This window comes from Oncorhynchus mykiss, chromosome 12 (genome assembly GCF_013265735.2).
Source record: "Oncorhynchus mykiss isolate Arlee chromosome 12, USDA_OmykA_1.1, whole genome shotgun sequence".
Taxonomy (NCBI): Eukaryota; Metazoa; Chordata; class Actinopteri; order Salmoniformes; family Salmonidae; genus Oncorhynchus; species Oncorhynchus mykiss.
In genome coordinates this window covers 13,637,865-13,657,121 of record NC_048576.1, presented here as the reverse complement: position 1 = coordinate 13,657,121, position 19,257 = coordinate 13,637,865, and the positions used below count along the sequence as shown (strand labels likewise).

Below are 19,257 nucleotides of genomic sequence, written 5' to 3'. Positions count from 1 at the left end.
CAGACCCCTAAATCTAGACCGTTTTGCAGTGACACCTTTTTTAAGTTACTGTTCCTGTTCACAAAGAACCACAAGTCCATTCATCTCTAGAACAAAGGAGGCCATTTTATTTCCACTGGCTGGGGCTCTGGTGCAGTCTCTCTCTGTGGAAACAGTCCACTTGTTGGAACTTGATTTTACTTATATTCCTAACTGTCAATAATGGTGACTGATATCTTTTCTTTATGTAATCGGAAGCATATTGCAATGTTTGTGGAATGTTAGTGATGAATCTGAAGATGTCTTGTTCAGTTGCGTTCACTTTAAGTGAAATCTTACCCTCCCCCTTGTGTGTACCTCACTCTGCCCCAGTCCAGCCCACATGGGCCTCTGAAGTCTGGTGGAAAAGTGGAGAGTTGAATGGAAGGATATAAAGAAACAGAAGCTGTACTCTAGTCTTTATGGCAACTGAAAGGGTCAGTCCAGACCAACATAGGCTACTCATTTAAGACAATTTACAGTCTGTAATACTGAGCTGGCACAAGTCACTTTCCCGTGTAGGCCTACAGTGCATTAGCTATAAACTCAGAGTTCTTCAAAAAAAAACATAGCCAGCCAACACATGATAAAACATCTACAGTGCCGGGAAAAAGTATTTGCCCCTTTTCTGATTTTCTCTATTTTTGCATATTTTTTATACTGAATTTGGTCAGATCTTCAACCAAAACAGAATATTAGACACTACCACCACCATGCTTGACTATTCCTATGAGGTTCTTACTGTGGAATGCAGTGTTTGGTTTTCACCAGACATAATGCAACCCATCTCGTCCAAAACGTTGACTAACATTTGCCAAAAAGAACCTGGGAGCACCAGGATGACTCTTGGAAGACTCTTGGAAGAATGTTCTATAGACAGATGAGTCAAAAGTATAGCTTTTGGACAACATGGGTCCCATTATGCCTGTCGAAAACCAAAAGCTGCATTCCACAGTAAGAACCTCATACCAACGGTCAAGCATGGTGGTGGTAGTGTGATGGTTTGGGGATGTTTTGCTGCCTCGGGACCTGGACGACTTGCCTTAATAGAAGGAACCATAAATTCTGATCTGTATCAGAGAATTCTACAGGAGAATGTCAGGCCATCCGTCTGTGAGCTGAAGCTGAAGTGCATCTGGATCATGCAGAAAGACAATGACCCAAAACACACAATCAAGTATACATGAAAATTGCTTAAAAAGCAACAAATTTGAAGTTTTGGAAGGGCCTAGTCAAAGTTCAGACCTAATCCCAATTGAGATGTTGTGGCAGGACTTGAAAAAAGCAGTTCATGCTTGAAAACCCACAGATGTCACTGAGTTAAATCAGTTCTGCATGGAAGAGTGGGCCAACATTGTGAGAGACTGATCAACAACTACAGGAAGTGTTTGGTTGGAGCCACTGCAGCTAAAAGTGGCACAATCAGTTATTGAGTATAAGGGGGCAATTACTTTTTCAAACAGGGGCACTGGGTGTTGCATAACTTTGTTTATGAAATCAATTAAATAAGTATGTCACTGTTGTGTTATTTGTTCACTCAGGTTCCCTTTATCTAATATTAGGTTTTGGTTGAAGAACAATCCGTATCAACAAATATGCAAAAGTAGAGACAATCAGAAAGGGAGCAAATACGTTTTCACAGCCCTGTACACAACCTATATATAACACAAATATTTTATTTGAAAAATACAGACGTGTTTACTGCAGGCTGCAGCAAAGATGAGCACACATCGACTGGTGTAGTATGTGTTCTCATTATAGCTCATCTTTATTACCATAGAAATATTTGACTGCATACTGTATTTATTTACATGTACAGTATAGTACTTTGTATTCAGATATTTAAAACACTGAAGCACAGGCATGATAAAGTTATCATTTGGTTACAAAAAGACTGGATGAAGACATGCATTATTAATAAACAAAGAGTGTGTCAAGTCTTTTTTTAGAAATAGTGGGCTGCATATTTACTAGCCAATGGAAACACTGAATCAGGCATGACATGTGTGATGAACAGGTGTGTGTTCAAGTTATCATATGGTTATAAAATACTGGATAATGAGTGAAGACATGCATTTCAGTATAATTATTTACAACAAAAAAAGTGTGTTAGTCAAGTATTTGGTCTATTTTTCCTAACCAGACTAGAAGACATTGTGACCATTACAACATCATGGCTGACTGACTGCATTCAAACTAAAGGCACCTTCTTGAAAACAGATCTAATGTAGTCTCAGTTCCTGTTTCAAGCTACAAGCAGATGTACAGTACATTGCTACAGTAGTCAGATTAATGTAAACTACATAGTGTAACCGCAAACTGAAACATACATCTTTTATAAAACAGGAAGCATAAATACTGTAATAGAATTATCCAACTACACTAAAAAAAATAAACAGTTTACTGGTCTGAAAAAAAACGGACATGTTTTTGAAGCCATTGTGAAAAGTTATAATGAAACATCTTTTCGCAAAACTAATTGGTCAAATAATGTATAAAATATAAAATCCCAATAAAACCCAATAAAAGTAAAATAGTAAGCTGCCACAAATAAAACATTGTAACAGGGTGAATTGTAGAACCAATTAAGAACTTTCTATATAAGGACCCAAAATCAAGTTCACAATGAAACCAGCAAACAGCACCAACATTGCAAACATCAGTAGTCAATAGTTACAGTATATTGGGTGCAAGGTTAAACCAAGTCTCTGTGCTTCAGGGTATGTATGGGTTCAATCAGACGTAGTACTGGTTGTCTCTCAGAGTAGGTGTGGGGGTACTCAATAGTTACTCAATAGTATACAGTTTAGTTAGTATCTCTGTTTCAATGTAGGGGTATGAGCTGTGGATCAATTACACCCAGTACTGGTTGTCTCTCAGAGTGGGCTCGGGGTGTTGACATTGCTGGGCCTGTACCATATCAGGAACAGCGTCTACCGCCCAGAGCAGCAGACAAGGGTCACGTGGAGCCAGCGTTCCCCTACGCAGCACATTGAGGACCGGAGTACCGGGGCAACTATTAGGGCCCAGCAGCGGCGTCACCACCACTGAGGGGACCGCAATGCTCCTCTCCGGTCTGCCCAGGTAGGGGCTCCCCTCTGGGCCTCCATCCCCGGCTGCAGCCGCCAGCTCCTGGATGAGCCCTCTGGATAAGGCCCTCTTCTCCCTGCGGTGGCGCAGCACCAGGATCAGGACCACCAGGATGACGATGAGCAGCAGGCAGGCCAGGAAGGGCAGGATGAGCAGCAGGGGGTCGGAGGCCGGCCGGGGCAGGGACTCTCCCCGAACTGGGGTGATTCTGTGGGGACCGTGGATGTTGTGTTTCCCATGGGTGTTTCCAGGGACGGTGGGGATCATGGGGTGACCTCCGTGGGTCTGGTTCCCCCAGTGGTGACGGGCTTTGAACTGCTTCTGTAGGGTCTTGTTGTGGGTCTTGTGGTTTGTGGTGTGAGGGTGGGTTGCAGAGTGGATTGTAGTCCCTCTGCCGCCTGTGGTTTGATTGCGCCCAGGTGACCTGGTCGTGTGGTTCAAACTCTCTTCGTATGGCACGATGGTGAATAAAAACTCTCCTACAGCCGGCTGAACATTATCCGCCCTCAGAAGGAATGAAAAGGAGTCATTGAGCATGGACACATGGATCTCTGTTGTGTTGTTGTCAGCAGTCCCTAGTTGGGACAGTAAAGATGTTGATTGATCGGCAATGTTGTTGCTGTGTCTTTGTTGTACCAGGGTCTCCTGTAAGGCCACCCTGCCCTGCACCACGTCCCGGAAGGTAAACGACTCCACCGAGTGATTGGCGCCGTCCGATAGGTCAAAGGTCACCTTGACCAGCTTGCCGTGTTTGGGCGGGGACAGGATGTGGAAGACAGGGTCACTGCCGCTGAGTGTGGCGAGGTCTGTGGCGTCCAGATAGACCTTCCTCAGTTTCACAGCGATGCCACTTGGGATCAGGACACGCTCGCTGAAATGGATGAGCGGTCGGACAGTGACATTGAACATCTGAGCGGTCATGTTGCTCTCCGGTGTCGAGACTGTGAACTCAAAGCTGTCTGAGGAGGAGGTGAGGTCCGTCATGTGATAGGACAGTCTGCATGAGTGAAGGTCCTCTTGGTTAAACTCACTGACTGGCAGGTCGGACATGAGGAGACTGCCGTGGTGTGGTGGTGTGGTCACTCTATAGTGAATCGTCACACTGTGTCTCCCATTGGTCTCTGCAGCCAGGTGTTCTGTTGTCAATGTAGCAGTTGTCTGACCCTGCACCAGCCTCAATCCTGTGTTGTTCACCATGGAGACGGTTGCTGCAGTGACCTCCAGGTTGAAGAGCTTGTATAGCGGCCGGTGGAACCCATCAGTCACACTGAAGTAGAACACCCCTGAAGAGGGTTCTCCGTCCTGGACGAAGTGGACTCTACCATGGTTGATGTCCGCCTGGGAGAAGGCAGACACTGTCTCATTCAGCTGTTCTCCTAGAGACAGGAAGCCATTGTTGGGTTTGCTGATCACCTAAATCAAATTAAATAAAACGTCAATGTATTTCACAGACGTGTCTCAACAACTCACAGAAAAAAGTAAGGAGGGAAAACAGAATTACTGTAAAAATGACAACAACAAATAAGGTGTAAATGATAAGGGGTTGTGAGCCCTGTAAAGGACGGTATAAGATGACATGAAGAAGACCTTGTAATGGATCTCTTCTGGAGGGGTGTCCAGGTCTTCCACCAGGAGGTTCTCATGGCTGATGACCACAGTGTCCCCCTGCACCAGCCTCAGACTGGGGGCCTTGGTCCGGAGCAGGGGCGGCTGGTCATTGACAGGGGTCACTGTGAGGTCAAACGACTCTGTCACTATCAGGCTGGGCTCTGAGGGTCTCTGGGGAGGCTGGCCCTTACGGTTCAGCCAAACCTCAAAGGTGAAGAAGTCCTGGGTCGTCTCGGAGTCGTCGTGCTGGTATGTGATCCCAAGCTTATCCAGGATGAACTGGGAGAAGTTGGGTTTGGCGCTGGTCAGGTTGCGTTCTCCCACTGTGATTATGCCGTGCTGGGGTAGAGAGGTGACGTGGTACCAGACCTCGTAGGAGCGTCGCTGGGGTTCCAACAGCTTGCCCAGCAGGTTAGAGGAATCCAGCTGCATCTTGTCAATCACCACTCTGCCACCTTCAGTCACAACAGCACCTGGTAACAGAGAAGAACAACATACACACATAAACAAACCGCTTTTATTGAACATTCATAAATATCAGGATTGTCATTGCAAATAAGAATAAATTCAAAAGTTTAACTTGAGGTTTTGGACCAGTGATTGTATTCTGCAGGGTAGGTTAGCTGGGAATACTACTGTCAAGAGTCCAGTAGAGCCTTCGTCTGTCTGTCTGTCTGTCTGTCTGTCTGTCTAACAGCAACACAGACTAACTGACCCACCAGTGTTAGCAGTGAGGATGGTGTTGCGCTCTGCAGGAGCATGCTCATAGGAGATATGGATGCTGAAGACTTGAGGTTGCAGAGAGACAGGGGACGAAGACACTGTGAAAGTGAAGGAGTCTGTAGTCATCCATCCCAACGATTCAGGATGGGTTTGGTCATAACTAATCAAACCCTCATTCACCTAAAATAACAGGACAACAGAGAAACAAGAAAGATAGGGATATTTTAACTTCAAAATCCAAGTTATTGTTGCAAAGACACTCTTAAAATGTGTCTTCTAAAGTAAACATAACTGTGCCAAACATAAATAAAACTGTGTCTCTAAGAATTGATATTGCATTACCATGTCTTGTGTGAAGGAGGAAATCTCTGCAGTAGAGTTGTCTGTCTGTTTTCTGACCAGTCTCCCCAGCTTTGGAGGACTGGTAACATTGTAAAGGATGGAGTGGTTCCCTCCCATGTCACCGTTGTCGTTGGTTACCACCAGAAGGTTATTCTGAGAGATGGTATTCACAGAGCCTGCAGAGAAAAAACAGGACCGTGTTTAGTAGGGATAAAACCTGCAGAGTAGCTGCGTGACCAGATTCTCTGGACACCTCTTTCCGACAGCTAAACAAATGTACCTTCTGCACTACTTTACACCAAAAAATTGTACACCGATGATCGGACGTCTTTGTCTGGGGAAAGACATGTTGTACAAACTTCTGCTGTAACTATAAACGACATGATCGGCAGGTTGTACAAACGTCTTGTCTGTTGTCTGTTATAAATAAAAGATTGACATGTTGTAGACTACAAACTTCTGTTGTAACTACAAGAAGTATGATTAAGTTACTTAGCAACCTACCACATAACCAGCTGTTAAAAGCTAGCAGCTGGCACCATGATCATCTGATTCAGTACAGGCTGGCAGCTGGCACCATGATCATCTGATTCAGTACAGGCTGGCAGCTGTCACCATGATCATCTGAGTCAGTACAGGCTGGCAGCTGGCACCATGATCATCTGATTCAGTACAAGCTGGCACCATGATCATCTGAGTCAGTACAGGCTGGCAGCTGGCACCATGATCATCTGATTCAGTACAGGCTGGCAGCTGGCACCATGATCATCTGATTCAGTAGAGACTGGCAGCTGGCACCATGATCATCTGATTCAGTACAGGCTGGCAGCTAGCACCATGATCATCTGATTCAGTACAGGCTGGCAGCTGGCACCATGATCATCTGATTCAGTACAGGCTGGCAGCTGGCACCATGATCATCTGATTCAGTAGAGACTGGCAGCTGGCACCATGATCATCTGATTCAGTACAGACTGGCAGCTGGCACCATGATCATCTGATTCAATACAGACTGGCAGCTGTCACCATGATCATCTGATTCAGTACAGGCTGGCAGCTGGCACCATGATCATCTGATTCAGTACAGGCTGGCAGCTGGCACCATGATCATCTGATTCAGTACAGGCTGGCAGCTGGCACCATGATCATCTGATTCAGTACAGACTGGCAGCTGGCACCATGATCATCTGATTCAGTACAGGCTGGCAGCTGGCACCATGATCATCTGATTCAGTACAGGCTGGCAGCTGGCACCATGATCATCTGATTCAGTACAGGCTGAGAATGACTTTATACTGCAGCAGAAAGACTAGGGGTTTACTAGCCTGGTTCCAGATCTGTTTGTGCTGCCTTGACAACTCCTATGGTCATTGTCATGCGAAACACCAAAAGGGTTGGCAAGACAGCACAGACGGATCTGGGACCAGGCTAGACAATGAGGCTAATGCAGGTGGCGGCGGCGGTGGGGGAGGGGGGTGTTCTATATGTTTTATATATTCACTTTGTGAACTGTACCAAGATTTTCCTATTTAGGACAATAACCTTTATTCTGATTATGGTGTAGGGGGTGGCTATAGTTATATTTCCTGTTACGTTACCTGGGAACAGCATAACTGGTTCATGTTCCATATATCTAGTTACTGTTACCTGGGAACACTGTGAGGGCTTAGTTGAAAGTCTATATACACTGAGTATACCAAACATTAGGAACACCTTCCTAATATTGAGTTGCATCCCCCCCCCCCCCCCCCCCCCTCCCCCTCCCCCTCCCTCCCCCTTTTTGCCCTCAGCCTCAATTTGTCAGGGCGTAGACTCTACAAGGTGTTCGAAAGCGTTGCACAGGAATTCTGGCCCATGTTGACTCTATTGCTTCCCACAGTTGTGTCAAGTTAGCTGGATGTCCTTTGGATGGTGGACCATTTTTTATGCACATACAGTGCCTTGCGAAAGTATTCGGCCCCCTTGAACTTTGCGACCTTTTGCCACATTTCAGGCTTCAAACATAAATATATAAAACTGTATTTTTTTGTGAAGAATCAACAACAAGTGGGACACAATCATGAAGTGGAACGACATTTATTGGATATTTAAAACTTTTTTAACAAATCAAAAACTGAAAAATTGGGCGTGCAAAATGATTCAGCCCCTTTACTTTCAGTGCAGCAAACTCTCTCCAGAAGTTCAGTGAGGATCTCTGAATGATCCAATGTTGACCTAAATGACTAATGATAATAAATACAATCCACCTGTGTGTAATCAAGTCTCCGTATAAATGCACCTGCACTGTGATAGTCTCAGAGGTCCGTTAAAAGCGCAGAGAGCATCATGAAGAACAAGGAACACACCAGGCAGGTCCGAGATACTGTTGTGAAGAAGTTTAAAGCCGGATTTGGATACAAAAATATTTCCCAAGCTTTAAACATCCCAAGGAGCACTGTGCAAGCGATGATATTGAAATGGAAGGAGTATCAGACCACTGCAAATCTACCAAGACCTGGCCGTCCCTCTAAACTTTCAGCTCATACAAGGAGAAGACTGATCAGAGATGCAGCCAAGAGGCCCATGATCACTCTGGATGAACTGCAGAGATCTACAGCTGAGGTGGGAGACTCTGTCCATAGGACAACAATCAGTCGTATATTGCACAAATCTGGCCTTTATGGAAGAGTGGCAAGAAGAAAGCCATTTCTTAAAGATATCCATAAAAAGTGTTGTTTAAAGTTTGCCACAAGCCACCTGGGAGACACACCAAACATGTGGAAGAAGGTGCTCTGGTCAGATGAAACCAAAATTGAAATTTTTGGCAACAATGCAAAACGTTATGTTTGGCGTAAAAGCAACACAGCTGAACACACCATCCCCACTGTCAAACATGGTGGTGGCAGCATCATGGTTTGGGCCTGCTTTTCTTCAGCAGGGACAGGGAAGATGGTTAAAATTGATGGGAAGATGGATGGAGCCAAATACAGGACCATTCTGGAAGAAAACCTGATGGAGTCTGCAAAAGACCTGAGACTGGGACGGAGATTTGTCTTCCAACAAGACAATGATCCAAAACATAAAGCAAAATCTACAATGGAATGGTTCAAAAATAAACATATCCAGGTGTTAGAATGGCCAAGTCCAGACCTGAATCCAATCGAGAATCTGTGGAAAGAACTGAAAACTGCTGTTCACAAATGCTCTCCATCCAACCTCACTGAGCTCGAGCTGTTTTGCAAGGAGGAATGGGAAAAAAATTCAGTCTCTCGATGTGCAAAACTGATAGAGACATACCCCAAGCGACTTACAGCTGTAATCGCAGCAAAAGGTGGCGCTACAAAGTATTAACTTAAGGGGGCTGAATAATTTTGCACGCCCAATTTTTCAGTTTTTGATTTGTTAAAAAAGTTTGAAATATCCAATAAATGTCATTCCACTTCATGATTGTGTCCCACTTGTTGTTGATTCTTAACAAAAAAATACAGTTTTATATCTTTATGTTTGAAGCCTGAAATGTGGCAAAAGGTCGCAAAGTTCAAGGGGGCCGAATACTTTCGCAAGGCACTGTAGGAAACTTTTAAGTGTGAAAAACCCAGCAATGTTGCAGATTTGGACCGGTGTTCTTATACTCAGTGTATCTAGTTACTGTTACCTGGGAACACTGTGAGGGCGTGGTTCCGCTCCAGGCTGAGGACCAGGGAGCGTGCCGTGGTGCTGAAGATCTGTCGGGGGGCAAAGTTCACCCCATCATTGACCTGGAAGTGGAAACCTCCCGACGAGGCACCTGCAAGGAACAAAAGTCTGTCTTAATGCTTCTGGTCGTTAGATATACTACTGTACATATGTCTGTGGTTATAACCCTTATAAAGCACCAGAACAGGGATATGACTTGTATGTCTAACTTGCATGCCGTATATTGTCCACTTGCCTCTCCAGCATTTTGATGGCACCCTTCAGTGCTACTAACCTTCTATTCTGTAAGAACGGCTACCTCCTATTGATATCTACTATCCAGTATTCATAGTCTCACCACTGTGGACAAACACCAGCTGTCCGTGGAGGGTGTGTGTCTGGGTGAAGTTGAGGATGTGTCTGGAGGGGGCGCTCTTCAGGGCCAGGTGACCGTTACTAGGCGGGGTCACGATGAACTCTAGGTCCTCCGGTGGAGAGTCACTGTCCTCAGCACTCAGGTCATCTACACTGATCTCTGTGACTGAGTTCACCCATACCTGTAAAGGGGACATGTAGAGAAGAGGACAGTTACAGGTAGAGAAGAGGACAAGCAAAACAAGCAGAAAGAAACCGATTGAGAATTGAAAAGATTTCTGTCAAACATGGAAATTCTATGAATATTCTACCATCGTATTGTACCGCAACCTACAGCAGTGGTTCCCAACCTTTATTGGTTACTATACCACCAAGGTCATACCAAGGATATTTTTGCTATTTGATTTTGAATTGTAAGACCCCTTGAAGAATAAAAATAATAATAATAATTTGATGAAAAATTTGTACCCAAAAAATCTAAAGGATGTTTGTTCTGAAATGTCTTTCTTATATCTGAGAGATATAAGAAAGATCAGGAAACATTTGTATATATTTATTTTTTTACATGTATTTAACCCCTTATTTTTGGCGCTAAACTGTCTCCATATATACAGTACCAGTTAAAAGTTTGGACACACCTACGTACTCATTCAAGGGTTTTTCTTTTTTTTAACTATTTTCTACATTGTAGAATAATAGTGAAGACATCAAAACTATGAAATAACACATATGGAATCATGTAGTAACCAAAAAAGTGTTAAACAAATCAAAATATATTTTAGATTTGAGATTCTTCAAAGTGGCCACCCTTTGCCTTGATGACAGCTTTGAACACTCTCAACCAGCTTCATGAGGTAGTCACCTGGAATGCATTTATATTAACAGGTGTGCCTGGTTAAAAGTTCATTTGTGGAATTTCTTTCCTTCTTAACTCTCTAGGCTACGTGGGATGGTAGCGTCCCACCTGACCAACATCCAGTGAAATTGCAGGGCGCCAAATTCAAACAACAGAAATCTCATAATTAAAATTCCTCAAACATACAACTATTATACAGTGTCCGATTTCAAAAAGGCTTTACGGCGAAAGCTTACCATGCGATTATGTCAGGTCAGCGCCTAGTCACAAAAATACATACAGCCATTTTCCAGCCAAAGAGAGGCGTCACAAAAAGCCGAAATAAAGATAAAATGAATCACTAACCTTTGATGATCTTCATCAGATGTCACTCATAGGACTTCATGTTACACAATACATGTATGTTTTGTTCGATAAAGTTCATATTTATCCAAAAATCTTAGTTTACATTGGCGGGTTATGTTCAGTAAAACATCCGGTGATTTTGCAGAGAGCCACATCAATTTACAGAAATACTCATCATAAAGGTTGATGAAAGATACAAGTGTTATACATAGGATTAAAGATAAACTTCTCCTTAATGTGACCGCTGTGTCAGATTTCAAAAAAGCTTTACAGCGAAAGCATATCATGCGATAATCTGAGTACAGCCACCAAAACAAGCCATACCACCCGCCATGTTGTGGAGTCAACAAAAGTCAGAAATAACGTTAGAAATATTCACTTGCCTTTGATGATCTTCATCGGAATGCAGTTCCAGGAATCCCAGTTCCACAATAAATGTTTGTTTTGTTTTGTTCGAAGTCCATATTTATGTCCAAATACCTACTTTTTGTTCGCGTAATCCAAATGCACAAAGCGCGAGCACTAAGTCCAGATGAAAAGTCAAAAAAGTTCCATTAAAGTTTGTGGAAACATGTCAAACGATGTATATAATCTATCTTTAGGATTTTTTTATAGTAAATCTTCAATGATATTCCAACCGGACAATTCCGTTGTCATTAGAAAGGAAAGGGAACTGAGCTTGCGCTCATGGCCGCGCGCGATAAACAACTCATGGCTTTCAGCTGAGCCACTTACTGCGAGTGGTCTTATTCTCTCCCCTTTCACAATAGAAGCCTGAAACAACTTTCTAAAGACTGTTGACATCCAGTGGAAGCCTTAGGAAGTGCAATCTGACCCCATTTACACTGGATATTGGATAGGCAATCACTTGAAAAACTACAAAAATATTTCCCACTTCCTGGTTGGATTTTTCTCAGGTTTTTGCCTTGCCATATGAGGTCTGTTATACTCACAGACTAATTTTAACAGTTTTAGAAACTTCAGAGTGTTTTCTATGCAAAACTACCAACTATATTCATATCCTAGCTTCTGCCTGAGTAACAGGCAGTTTACTCTGGGCACACTTTTCATCCAGAGGTGAAAATACTGCCCCCTACCCAAGAGAGGTTAATGCGTTTGAGCCAATCAGTAGGGGTGGTATGCAGAATATAGCCCTATTTGGTAAAAGACCAAGTCCATATTCTGACAAGAACAGCTCAAATAAGCAAAGAGAAATGAAAGTCCATCATTACTTTAAGACATGAAGGTCAGTCAATATGGAATATTTCAAAAAAATGTAAAGTTTCTTCAAGTGCAGTCACAAAAACCATCAAGAAAGGAAGACCCAGAGTTACCTCTGCTGCAAAGGATACGTTTATTAGTTACCAGCCTCAGAAATTGCAGCCCAAATAAATGCTTCACAGAGTTTAAGTAACGGACACATCTCAACATCAACTGTTCAGAGGAGACTACGTGAATCAGGCCTTCATGGTCGAATTGCTGCAAAGAAACCACTACTAAAGGACACCAATAATAAGAAGAGCCGTGCATGGGCCAAGAAACACTAGCAATGGACATTTGACCGGTGGAAATCTGTCCTTTGGTCTGATGAGTCCAAATGTAATATTTTTGGTTCCAACTGCTGTGTCTTTGTGAGATGCAGAGTAGGTGAACGGATGATCTCCGTATGTGTGGTTCCCACCGTGAAGCATGGAGGAGGAGGTGTGATGGTGTGGGGGTGCTTTGCTGGTGACACTGTCTGTGATTTATTTAGAATTCAAGGCACACTTAACCAGCATGGTTTCCACTGCATTCTGCAGTGATACGCCATCCCATCTGGTTTGTGCTATCATTTGTTTTTCAACAGGACAATGACCCAACACACCTCCAGGCTGTGTAAGGGCTATTTGACCAAGAAGGAGAGTGATGGAGAGCTGCATCAGATAACCTGGCCTCCACAATCACCCGACCTCAACCCAATGGAAATGGTTTGGGATGAGTTGGACTGCAGAGTAAAGGAAAAGCAGCCAACAAGTGCTCAGCATATGTCGGAACTCCTTTCAAGATTGTTGGAAAAGCATTCCTCATGAAGCTGGTTGAGCGAATGCCAAGAGTGTGCAAAGCTGTCAAGGCAAAGGGTGGCAACTTTGAAGAACCTCAAATATAAAATGTATTTTGATTTGTTTAACACCTTTTTGGTTACTACATTATTCCATATGTGTTAATGATTAATTATTCTACAATGTAGAAAATAGTAAACATAAAGAAAAACCCTTGAATGAGTAGGTGTGTCCAAACTTTTGACTGGTACTGTACTTCCATAAATCTTTTCAACTGGTACCGGGGGACCTTCAGACAAGTCTTGTGAGGCCTGTGGACATAATAGAGCAAAACATGTACGTGTTCAGAGAGTCTCACCTTTCCACAGACGGGTCATATTTGTGTGTAGCCCCAACTGTTCGGAAACTACCGACAGAAGTTGGCAGATCGGCTGTACCGACTTCAGACGAGTCCCAAGACGCTTGTGTGGGTCGTAGAGCAAAACATGATAGTTTCTAGGCCAAACCATTCGGACGCTACAGACGATTTTGTGAGAAGACCGATTTTCTGGATGTGTCATGGTCTGATAAACACCGCTCTAGCTCTCTCACCTTTCACTGCAGATGCGGAAGTGGATCTAATGCAAAAAAAACATACATCTCTAGTGTAAATTGACAGATTTTTATGGGGATTTTTATATTACGCTATTTAGATTTCCATGGCACATCGACCTTAAGGGTTTTAAGTACCCCCTCATGTGCATTATAACAGTAGGCCTATGGTCTCATGAGTCTTCTCAAGTACCCCCTGTGGATAGGCCAAGTACCCCTAATTGGGAACCACTGACCTACAGTATGTCATGACGGTTGGTTGGTGTCTGATCCCACCACTGAGAGTGATGTCCTGGTGGACAGATTAAGGTACTTCAAAAATACCAGAAGAGGAAACCCGTGAACTCTTGACTGAATGTTCAAAATACCAGATTCTTAACTTGTAACCGAAAAAATTGATTGTCTTGGAACAATGCTACACTCTTATATTTGAAGTCACAAGGATGTAAATGTTACATTGTGGCTCATACATTTGAACAGCAAAATAACTCAATTGGACTCAAATCCAGCAACAACAGTTCAAGAGGTCAAGAGGTCAAGGTCAAGAGGGACAGCTCAGGAATTCCAACTATTTGATCAAAGTTGTGGCAAACTCTCAACTCTAAGCCTTTGCTAAATTATTTTTCATGACACAGGTTCAAATGTACCGGATGTTGCCAAACAACCAGTGACACAGGTTCAAATGTATCGGATGTTCCCAAACAACCAGTGACACAGTTTCCTAACCACTCCCAAAATAGAGCCAATTACATCATTTTCTTATAAACCCTGTTCCTCAAAATCATGAGGCTAAAACACACTGACATGACTTTTTTTGCCAGTTTCTCAAGTTCCTACCATCTCTGTTATTACACATATCTGTTACTATAGTATTATTGTGTTATATACACATAACAACTCACCCTTAGAATCCTGTTGGCTGTGATGACTGGGGCCTCATCGTTGACAGGCGTCACATGGACGAACACCATGCAGGGCTGGCTGTGCTTTCTGGTGTCTGTGTCGTTGGCGATAATGGTGAAGTTATCTGACAGTGTATCACTTCCATCGTGGACATAATAAATGTGCCCTGAATCCACCTGAAATCACAGAAATTACCCGGAGGTTAGGAACTCTATCTGTCCAGTATAATTCCATCTGCACAGTATAGACACTCTTTTTAAAACCCTACTGGTAGAAGATGTTCCACCTAAAGAAGATAAAAACATAGATGACCTTGGACCTTTTACTAACCTGTTTGCGTGTGAAGAAGGGAATAGAGAGTCCAGGAATGCGTGCGTGTTCAATATGACCATGGCTTGGCGGCTCAGATACATGATAGAAGAAGTCAACCTGAGAGAAGTGTCTGTTGGTGACCTGTAGGACCTCCTTGGTCAGGGCCGTGGATGACCCTTCTTCTAAGGTCACGTTGAAGACATTGAGAGGGATGTGGATTGGGATGATGTCCACGGAGACCCTGACAGAATAGAATGAGATGCTTATTGTCCATTTGGTTAGAATGGAAACTAATCTTCTGCCTTTTACCCCAACACACACACATCGAGGCACAGTGTCAGCCGCGGTGCATGGTGCCTGGATGGAGAGTAATTCACATTTTTGGTTTGAACAGGCAACCTCCCCGCTTCTGTTCTGCCTGACATCTACCTACCTGATGTCATGAACCTCTGGTCAGCCTGTCATCATCTTACCTGATGTCATGGACCACTGTGATGCCGTTAGAGGCGTCCAGAAGGAAGGAGTCGTGGGTCTGGTCTGAATCCACCTGGAGGTACTGGATGTGTCCCATGTTGACATCCTCCTGGGAGAAGGAGTGGATGGTCTCCTCTCTGGTACCCTGGTAGGGATTGTCCTCTCCCTGGGTTGACCTACGGAGGAACCCGTGGGATGGAGCCGTCTTCACCTTGTACACTATCTCAGAGGGGAGGCTGTCCTTATGGATCACCTGAAAACAGAGGTGAGATGAAAGATGTGACATGACATGAGATTAGACTATTTGGTGGTATTTGAGAAGTGTGGTGTTTTACAAGACAAAAAAGTCATGTGTAAATGTGTCTATGTTTGTAAATTCATTATAGTATTATTCCTAAGCATAAAACACCCCAGTTAAGTTAATGGGATCTGTTCTTGTGTCCCTTATAACTAAAACTTGTGACGATAGCCCATGGTTCTTAACTTCTTAACAGAAAAACTGCCCTGTAATAAGGAACTTCAATGTAGTATCTCACCTCCAGGTCTCCTCTGTTTATCTTGACAGACTTGCCCTCCTCCACCACTACAATGTGGTTGTAGAGTACAGTGGGGGGCTGCTGGTGGCTCTCCAGGTACACTCTCACCCCAACGCTGGCGTCCAGACGCACCTCTTTAACGCTCACCGTGAAGTTGAAGGAGTCAGCCAGGTTCATGCTGTCATCATGGCGATACTGAACGCTGCCCACCTTCAGATCATGCTGAGTGAAACGATCCACCTTCAAATTGAATTGAATCAATTGAATTGAATAATACTAAACCGGTCTGCCTTTGAATTGAATTGAACTTTTATTGATGCCCTAGGTCAAATTAAATGAACAACATCACAACACACAACATGCACATTACAAACAATACAATGCTGGTGCTATTTCAATGATTTTACCTTAACGTTGTTAAGGAACAGATGCCCGTGTCTTGGCGGGAGGAAGACCTGGCAGACCACCTCCTCATCGTCTCGGACATCCAGGTTTGTAAACACACTGAAGTTGGCCGAACCCAAGATGGCCACATGGCCTTTCTGGACCAGCAGGCCTGTGTTGTTCTCCACCTGGATGTAGGGGTCCTGGGCAATGACCTCCAACAGTGTGGATGTGTAGTGTTTCCCATCTGACACGAATAGGACGAAGCGTCCAAAGCTGACCTATGGAGTGAAATCTTTAATATTCGTAACTGTAACAAAGCAATATTTAAAACTGTGTGTGTGTATGTGTGTGTATTTTGTGTGTAATACAAGTTACTGATTTCTCTCCATACTGACCCCCCTGTGGATGAACAGCACCCTCCTCTGCTGCAGGTCCTCCTGGCTGAACTGGTACAACTTGTGGCCTGTGTCGTTTACTAGGACCAGGTCGCCCATGGGGATTCCCCGTCTAGTGTAGACCAGCTGACTGTCATCAAAGTCTGAGTCAGCGTCGTGGTAGCGCAGGTCGTCTAACGTCAGCAGCCTCTGCCTGCCCCTGGCCACGTGGAAAACTTTGTCGACAACGCGGACCGGTTTCTCGTCATTGACAAGGGCAATCGAGATGTTGAAGATGTCATCAATGGTGTGAGAGTTTTCTTTTTTGGAGTGTGTGCGTTTGTGATTGTGTGCTTTGGTGTGTTTGGCGACGGTGGTGTGGAAAGTGAACGCGTCTTCCATGGTTTCACTGCCATCGTGCACATACATGATGCGGTCCTCTACGATGTCCTGATTGGTGAAAGCCGTGATGTTATCGTTAATAGACGTAGAATTAGAGAGATTAATCCTCTTTAACTTGCCATGTTTAGGACTGCTGGTGAGTGTATAAAGTGCTTCTTTGACCCCGACTGTTTCAGCAAACAGCAAATCCTTGGTGATTACCTTGCTTTCTCCTTCCAGGATGGACAGTCCTTTGTTTGTTAGGATCAGGCTATGAACATCTGCCTTGATGTTGATTCTGAAGTCGTAACCCCCTGAATGTGCGTGTTTGGAGACCACCTGGAAACGAAACGAGTCCCTTGTGTCCTCATGAGGCCTACCTGTAACCTCATATTTCACCATGTGGTCAGATATATTCTTCTGGCTAAATGTTGAGTTTTTCATTAAGACTTCGTCTTTGAACACGAGCTGTCCTTTCTTTGGCAGGGATAGCATTCTGAAGTGAAGTTCACTGTCATGGAGCTTCATGCCCTTGGAGACAACACAGAGCTCCTCGTTGCTAAGGACTTTCCTCACACCGCTGACCTCCATCTTACTCCTGGTAACCTTGAAGTGGATCCACCGCACCGTGATGTGGAAAACCAGCTCATCAGTCACTGCTGAGCCCACACTGACCCTGCATTTGAACTGATCTGTGACATTGCTTGTCCTGATCTCCTGGAAGGTGTTGAGATACCTGAATAGAATTGAAAATAAAATATTTATTGTCCATTAAATGATGTAATAAAATGTAAATATTTCCTTCAACTCGTGGTGTTAAAACAATGGACAATTGCACACAAACACAGATCAAACAACACAGCTAGGTACCTGATGCGCTCTTTCTCCAGAAGCTTCTGTGAGAAGACAAAGGTAGGCTTCCACTCTCCGCTGGAGTGCAGACGCTGCAGCTCGCCATATCGAGGTGCCTCCACCACGTCATAGCGAATGTCAAAGCCCTGCTTCACAACGTTTACCTGCATAGCCAGGTGTTGGCTGCTGATGACAGCAGCCCCACCCTGGTCCACCTCCACCCCTGTGTTGTTGGCCACCTTGTGCTCAAGCTGGACAGCCATGATCCTTAGTACTACTGTGTTGCTCACCTTGTCCCCATCACTGACCCTCACAGCCATCCGGGAGTTCCTCACCAGCCCTCCCGTGTGCACATAGCTGACCTTCCCCTCCTCCAGGTCGGGTTGGGAGAAGGTGGTGATGGCCGTCCCTGGGTGGTCCTGCTTCTCCAATAAGCCTGCTTCAGCATTATGGTTCCCCAGTACGGTGAACACTAGGTCTGTGGAGTTGCTGTCCAGGTCGGTGGCTCTGAGAACATCCATGTTAAGGTGGCGTTTGGAGTTCTCCAGGAGGATGAAGAGACTTCCCTCAGGGAGGCTGAGCTCGGGAGCATCATTGACGGGAGTGACGCTGATGTTGAAGCGGTGTAGTTTGTTTCCCTTGAGGTAAAAAGGGATCTCCTTCTTGCTGTTGGTAAAGACAGAGAACATGAAGAAGTCCTGAGGGTCTTCTGAGCCTCCATGGACGTAGATCACTCTACCGTGCCACAGGTCCAGCATGCTGAAGGTCCAATCCTCGTTTTGGTCTGAATGATCCACATCAAGCCTCAGCTGGCCATGCACAGGCTGCTCTTCAATACGGAACATAATCTGAGACTGACGGATTCCAAGCTTCCGGAACTCTAGGTTCACCTTGATGTGCTTAGATTCTAACAGAGCCCTCCCACCTTCTGGAACCACTAAGTCTTTCAGAACCAGAAAGTTCTGACCCGGCCTCTTCCTGTCCCTGTCTGATCCATTATGGTGGACGAGTGGCAAGGTGACAGAGAGGACAGCCGTGGGACTCACGGTGGTGATTGCTTCTGGAAGCTTCTCTAATTCACAGCCGACAGATATGTCTTTGGTGACTACAGCGTGGGGAAGCCCCATCCTCTGCGCATTGACACGGATGTCTCTCAGACAGCCTTTGAAGGATCCTCCACCGGCCAGCCGCTTCCCATTGAAAGACAGTAGGCCGGCCTTCCTGGCTTCTAAACGTGATCTGTCATCCACACCACCCATGTAGAGAGGGCCTCGGAGCTGCAAGGACTTGGAATGAGCCCCTAGGCTGTGATCTCCTCACCTAGAAAGATACAATTCATTGGGATCACTTTATTTGAATAGTCTCAAATAGATGCTTTTTAGATGTTCAGTAGATGT

General features: G+C 44.5%; 1 protein-coding gene across 1 annotated transcript; it reads right to left on the bottom strand.

Annotated features, from left to right (window-relative positions):
• Positions 1-1,303: 1,303 nt before the first annotated feature.
• On the bottom strand, positions 1,304-19,171 carry LOC110536790 (chondroitin sulfate proteoglycan 4). Its single transcript, XM_021622473.2, has 13 exons — positions 17,879-19,171; positions 16,649-17,744; positions 16,274-16,531; positions 15,867-16,106; positions 15,330-15,583; positions 14,875-15,097; positions 14,544-14,720; positions 9,794-9,992; positions 9,416-9,547; positions 5,782-5,957; positions 5,436-5,619; positions 4,696-5,189; positions 1,304-4,521 (listed from the first exon to the last, which is right to left on the bottom strand). Exons 1-13 carry the CDS (start codon positions 19,117-19,119, stop codon positions 2,872-2,874), a joined length of 6,324 nt encoding a protein of 2,107 aa, XP_021478148.2. The 5' UTR covers positions 19,120-19,171; the 3' UTR covers positions 1,304-2,871.
• Between the last annotated feature and the right edge of the window lie 86 nt (positions 19,172-19,257).